General features: G+C 37.7%; 1 protein-coding gene across 2 annotated transcripts; it reads right to left on the bottom strand.

The window, feature by feature from the left end:
• Positions 1–284: 284 nt before the first annotated feature.
• LOC122660862 (myb-related protein 308-like) lies at positions 285–1,826 on the bottom strand. Of its 2 annotated transcripts, XM_043856116.1 has the most exons (4): positions 1,343–1,826; positions 1,105–1,234; positions 673–994; positions 285–642 (listed from the first exon to the last, which is right to left on the bottom strand). In XM_043856116.1, the coding sequence occupies exons 1-4, from the start codon at positions 1,473–1,475 to the stop codon at positions 385–387; spliced, it is 843 nt and encodes a 280-aa protein (XP_043712051.1). In that variant the 5' UTR covers positions 1,476–1,826; the 3' UTR covers positions 285–384. The 2 variants fall into 2 exon arrangements, with proteins under 2 accessions (XP_043712051.1, XP_043712050.1); XM_043856115.1 differs by having other exon boundaries at positions 285–994; positions 1,343–1,822.
• Between the last annotated feature and the right edge of the window lie 4,667 nt (positions 1,827–6,493).

The following is a 6,493-nucleotide window of genomic DNA, read 5'->3' on the forward strand; positions in this document are numbered from 1 at the left end:
TAACAAATTGCAGTCTTATCAGACTATCACATTCACTGGACCCCACCAGCACCATTGCAATTCCATCTAGGCTGTTGAATCAGAATATCAGATGGGCCCACCCACCCCCCTTTAGAACCTTCATAGAACTTCATGAGTAATAGTAAGCCCATGAAAATGGGATTGTCCCCAGTTCCCACAACCCAGCAAATCTGCTGATTTTTATCATTATAAACAATTGTTGTGTGAGAAAATAGTAACAGAAAAGAGAGATTTGATTTTGATCTTTCTTTCAAAAATCAGAAATCAAAAATCAAATTTTATATATTTTGAATTTTTTGATAAGAGGAAGAGAGAAAAAAGATGGATTACATTGAAGGAAAGAAAAAGAAACTATACTTTAATCTATGAATCTAATGGACTGAAATATCTGTCGACACCATTGGGTATCATGGTGGCTTGGCAATTGCAAGCTTGACTACTTTGAAGCCCTAATCGATAACACAAACAGATTGCTTGAGTGAAGACTGGCTGTGGTGCTGTAAACACCTGGTAGTTAGACAATATTTGTTGCTTCGATTCTGCTGTATTTGTCGACGGTGGCTCTGGTTGGAACGGAAGACTTATAGATAGATCAAGATTGAGATCTGGGTACTGTTGTTGTGGTGGTGGTGGTGGTGGTGGTTCTTGTTGGTGTTCTTCTGTGGTTCCACTGCTGCTCTGTGCCTCTTCAGCCTTACTATGGTTAATATTCATGATGACAATCTCCGGCGTAAGCGCATGTGCCGGTGAAGAAGAGTTGATGACCCCATCGGAGTAAGGGGTTGTGGGTGTGGTGGCAGTAGTAGTGGTTGTGGTCGTGGTGGTGGTGGTGGGGTTGGCGGCGGCGCCGATCGGTCGGTGTGTTTGAGGGTCAATTCCACGGCTCAAAAGCTTGCGTTTGATGTGGGTATTCCAGTAGTTCTTGATCTCATTATCTGTTCTTCCGGTTAATCTTCCAGCAATGAGAGACCATCTAAGCATTCGAAGAAAGTCCCAAATGAGTTCATACTGTTCTTGAAAAAGCTTTCAGATCCTCAATTGAAAAAGAACTAATTAAAGGAAAAAAAGAAGAGAAGGGCTTACTTGTTTCCAAGTAAGCTATGGAGTTTAATGATAAGCTCATCTTCTTCTTCGGTAAAATTGCCTCTTTTGAGATCAGGCCTTAGGTAGTTTATCCATCTAAGTCTGCAACTCTTTCCACAACGCAGCAGACCTGAAACCCAACAAATATATTTAGATAAAGAGAAAGAAAAAGGAAGTTATGATCTAGGTTTTCACTAGTTTTGCTGATTTGGGTTGGGTTAAGTCCTAAGTAGGTTACCTGCAGCTTTGGGGAGAGATCTCCAGCAACCCTCACCATGGGCTCTGATGTAGTTAATTAGACGCTGGTCTTCTTCTTTGGTCCATGCACCTTTGTTGGTGTGAGCTTTCTCACAGCAAGGAGAACGACCCATATCTGTCTCCCTCTTCTTCTCTGTCTTCTGCTTCTTTCTTGTGCTTGTGCCTTGTCAGTTAGAGATAAGAGAGATAAGGGGTCTTTTTGTGTGGAGAAAGAGAGAGAAGAGATAGAGAGAGAGAGGTTACGAAGGGAGAAGATGTGGATTGATGGAAAGTGGAGGAAGAAAGGGGGAGGGAGGATTTATATGAGGCAAAAGGGGGTGGAGGGGGGAAGGGAAGAAATCCGGAGTCCCAATTGACTCGATCCCTTTTGTGGGTATTTGACCGAGTTGGTGAGAAAGACGAGTGGTTACAAAAGAGGAGAGAGATGCTCAGTGCTGGATTTGGTAGGTAGGTCTACTACTTTTACGTGAGAGTTATAGCAGAGAAAATAAAATTTGAAAACAAAATCTCATCAAATAACAGAGAGAGAGAGAGAAGAGAGGGAGAGAGATTTCTCATCTTACTTCTCTTCTTTCTTTAATATTGTCACCGACATCTATCACTGCTCTCCTCCTTCTTACCCTCTCCAACCCATCTGATTAGTTCTTAGTTCTTCTTACCCATACCTTCTTCCATCCACAGTTACAAGTTTGTTGTAGGAGGAATTTGATCATATGGAACAGGTTTTATTGATGAGTGGGCTTTTGAAATCGTTGGATATGGATTGAGATTGTGATGATTGTGAATGTGGGGATGGTTAGATTAGTATTGATTGGGGAAAAATATGTAGGACCCACATGAGTTGTGTTTGGTTTATTAATTGGGATCCTATGAGGACCCATATGAGTTGGTAGTTAGTAGGTCCCGGTCTGGTGTTAAGAAGGGCCCTCTCACATTATGGTGAGTAAAGTAGTTCATTTTCTGGATTCAATGGGTGATCTTACTCCTACCAATTCAATTTATGTTCTATGGATGATCTTTCTCCTACCAATTCAATTTATGATCTCTCTCTCTCTCTCTCTTCAAAACCCAGAATCGGTTTTGATTAAACCGGTCCGAATAAACCTTACCCTAGTTTCATGCAGGAATTGGCTGATCCGGATCGATCAAAATCAAGATTGATCTCAACTGATCCCTATTACAATGGGATTTCGGATTGGTCCTAATCAATTCCAATCCAAGGATCGGAGAAGAACCGGTCTGAATCAATCCTAAATAACCTAACCCTAGTTTTCAAATAGGGATCGATCGATCAGAATCGGGATTGGCCTCGACAGATCTAATCTAAATCAGCCGATTCGGCCAATCCCGAATCCCAATTTTTAAAACTCTCTCTCTCTCTCTCTCTCTCTCCATGGTAATGCAATGTAAGACTTATCAAAACCATCCAATAGGAATAAATGGAGTGAACCATGAAACACTATTGTTTCATTGGAACATTTCCCACAACATAATATGTGGATTTCAATATCAAGTGGTAGGTCGCCATTCAACTTTTAGCCACATCTTTTGCTCTCACCTGACAAGAGTATCATGTTTCTAGAAACTTATATGGATGGAGAGAGAGAGGAGAGAGAGAAGAGAGAGAATCTTTTAGGTAGGTGACCCATCTCCCTTGTTTACCTCACATTAAAGGTACCCCAAGTGGGCCTTTTCCTGGTTTGGTCCTCTCATGCTATTCTCATTCCTCTTTGTATTGAAATTTTTTGGGTCTATGCGTTCTCTCTCAGATTCTTTTTGACCTCCCCAATATCAATTCTATTTCTAATTCTAATAATATTTTTTCAAACTGTAGGATTTAGGTCATGGGATCCAGACCATGTTGGGGTTCGCCACACAACTTAAAAAGTGAAACCCTATTCTAGGGTTCTATTTAGTGGCTACCCTCTTTTTTTTTTTTTGTAAATGGCTAGCCTCTTTCATACTATAATTAATCTACTTTTAATAATTTTTTTTAGAAAAAAAAATTCTAAAAAAATATTTCTCACAATATCAATATATCACCTTCTCACATAGATTTTTTATTATTATTTTAATGTGAGCTCAAGTGGATTATTTCATTTCTTGTGCTATCATTGGTGTGTCGTGAGAAATCCCCATATAGATATATAGAAATCCTTTCTCCTAATCGTTGGTTAATTTTATTTGATAGATGATTATTAAGTCTATCATATTAGTACTCGATTCTAATTTTTCTTTTTAAGGTTCAAATAATTTTATGGGTGACGAAGGATTTTGAATTTAAGCTTGTGGAATCCACATATTGGATGCGATGTCACAAGCAATAAGCATAATGGATTAGCACTTAACCACTAAATGGGTTCCACCTTGAAAATGCTTAATTATGGTTTTTAATCAACTTGATTTGTTGTATCTACTATTCTAGAAGAATATCTTTTTGGCAATGGGCGGTGCTTTCCTTAGGTGACATTCTTAGTAATTTTATGGTAAAGAATACTATTATCTCATCACACCACGTGTTGCTTCCTATCAAAGAGAAATCATTTGAATATTGGTGACAAATTTGGCTCTTTTTTATTTGGGTACCCTTTTTGTTTTTTGGTAGAATTTTGGGTATCCTTTGAGTACATGAAAAATGAACTCTATTCGGGAGTTTGCATCGTGTGCTCAGACATATGGGGAGTGAAATGACCATCCTACCCCCATGAAATGCATCAATGGGCACCTCACTTGATGCCCCTGTGTGCTCTCCCATTGGTCCTCATGTGTGTGCAAGAGATGCACTTTGAGACAGAGAACACTTATCTTTTAGTATAATACATTTTTTTCTTCAATGAGGGCAAATCTTATCATTTCACAAGTTTATTCGAAAAATATGCAACTTTTAATAATGGTTCAATGATAAATTATTTTTAAATTATTTTAAAAAATAAATGGAAATTATCCCAATATTCGCAATGTAATGGTGGATTGCACTTGACCACCTTCTCATATCTCAGATCCCTTGACAAATTTGTGGATGCCCTTCATGGGCTTAAAAAACAGTAGGTCTAACAACCAATCAAATGAGGGGGAAATGGCATTTTAGGGTTCTTTTGATAAATATTCCATTTGTTTTGACTTCTTTAATTGTTCTGAACTTGAGTTGTAGCTACCGCTTCATGGTTTCATGATTCTTAACATCCAATAATTGTTTTGACTTCCAATTGAGGATCAGGGATTTAGTAATCGGAATCGGTCTCATTCTGATTCTGATTTCGCTTTGACACGGTCGAATCGGCCTAAATCGAGAGCTCCCCCCCCCATCCGACATCCCACATCCCACATCCCACTGGTCCTTTTTTTGGATCGGTTGTAGAATCAACATATTACGTGATAAAAAGAAGGAAAAAAAAAAAAAAATACTCTTCTCTCTTAGCAATTCTATTTCCCTCTCCCTCGGTTTTTTCTGTAAGTTTACGGGTTTTTTTTTCTTTCTATCGTGAGAAAATTCCACGATAAAAAATTGTGAATTTGAATCTAATTGATTCTGATTTAATTCGATTAAAATATATGATCCAATTCTGATTCCTTAAACCATGATTTGGACTAGACACAATACCTAAGTAGTGTTATTAGAAAAAATAATCCATTTTTTCAATATACCATACTTGGAATTCAACTTTTTCAAGAAAAGGGTTGACAAGAAAACAGTTTAAATTGGTTACAAGTCAACATCCACCAGCAGTGTTTGGTTATGGTTTGGCCTCAAACATTAATCTATTTCTTGTTGGAAAACAAACTTAAAATAAATTGGTGGGTTGCATGAGGTACCAAGCACGCTAAGGTGTTCTTGAGAAAGTAGTTCCAAATCATGTGCTTCTTGCACACATTCACTCTCAGTTTCAGGTCGGGTCAGGTCGGGTTGAGTCTTAATTCGTTTTGATCCAACTCGCCAACTTCTGGTTCTGAATCGCAGCAACTCTATCATCCTTGCTAAGGGTGTCAATGGGTTTGGTTTCCGTTATTCAGTTTGGTTCAAGGTACAAAATATAGAAATCAAAATCAAACCAACTTCATTTGTTTCAATTTGGTATTTATTTGATTTAGGTCATTTTTCGGTGTTTGGGCTAACTTTTTATATTTTCACCAACAAAAAAAAACAACTTTATTTGTTAGGATCTTAATTGACCGAACTTTTTCCAAAGATTAAGACGGAATAGAATTTATCATCTACATTGATTGAAATATTAAAAAGGAATTAAATTTTACTAAGTTCCTTATTTGGTAACTTTTTCCTTATTGTAGGACGGTTTTGTCTCTGCAAACAATCTGACAAAAGTCTGAGAACGTGTGACTGTAACCTATTCTCCATTGATAGTGAAGCCTATCTCATCTTACCATGGACTTAGGTAATCTTGTCTAACCACATAAATCCTTGTATGCATTGTGTGGCTATAACTTATTCTCCATTGATAGTGAAGCAGATCTCATCTTACCATGGATATAAGCAATCTGACCGAACCACATAAATCCTTGTATGCATTGTGTGATTGTTTGTTTACGATTTTCATTCTTTTCTGCATTGTTTTAGGTTCTCGATTTTCTACACTTCGCTCTGTTGCAAGTTAATCTCTCAACCTTGCAACCAATGGCCATTTTAAATCTCAACCCATTCAAACCTGAACCTTTCTACACAACACTGCTTCCTTGTTCTTCATGAAGAAGTCACTCTTCCACATCTTCTCAAGAAGCACCTTAAAAGCCTGAACATTCCATCCAAGATTTGGAAATGCAACTTGATTGCTTTGTGGAGATCTTAATGAAATCTTCATTAATCTCACAATCTAGAAGGAGAACAAATAAACCGATGCTCATCTTCAATTGGGTCTGAACTTTCCTTTGGATTCCTGGTCTTATTCGATTCAAATCTCAGGTTATACTTTCTCCTGGTCCAATCTGCATCAAAGAAAGAACAGAATTGAAGAAAAATTAGATCAATGTTTTGGCCTTTCAAAACTGACTGCAAAGGTTTCTAGATTCTCAACTCTCTTTCTCAATTAATGGTGCATTTTCTGATCATCTCCTACTCTTGATGAATACTGAAGGTCTACCTTATAAAAGGAAACAATTCAGATTTAAAGCATTTTGA

Source organism: Telopea speciosissima, chromosome 5 (assembly GCF_018873765.1).
Source record: "Telopea speciosissima isolate NSW1024214 ecotype Mountain lineage chromosome 5, Tspe_v1, whole genome shotgun sequence".
Lineage (NCBI taxonomy): Eukaryota > Viridiplantae > Streptophyta > Magnoliopsida > Proteales > Proteaceae > Telopea > Telopea speciosissima.

Excerpts from the sequence above, each read along its gene's own strand:
- LOC122660862 (XM_043856115.1), bottom strand. The coding sequence starts at position 1,475 with ATGGGTCGTTCTCCTTGCTGTGAGAAAGCTCACACCAACAAAGGTGCA. Across the intron at positions 1,235-1,342 it reads ATCTCTCCCCAAAGCTGCAG|GTCTGCTGCGTTGTGGAAAG; the intron begins GTAACCTACTTA and ends GTTGGGTTTCAG. Across the intron at positions 995-1,104 it reads CATAGCTTACTTGGAAACAA|ATGGTCTCTCATTGCTGGAA; the intron begins GTAAGCCCTTCT and ends TCGAATGCTTAG.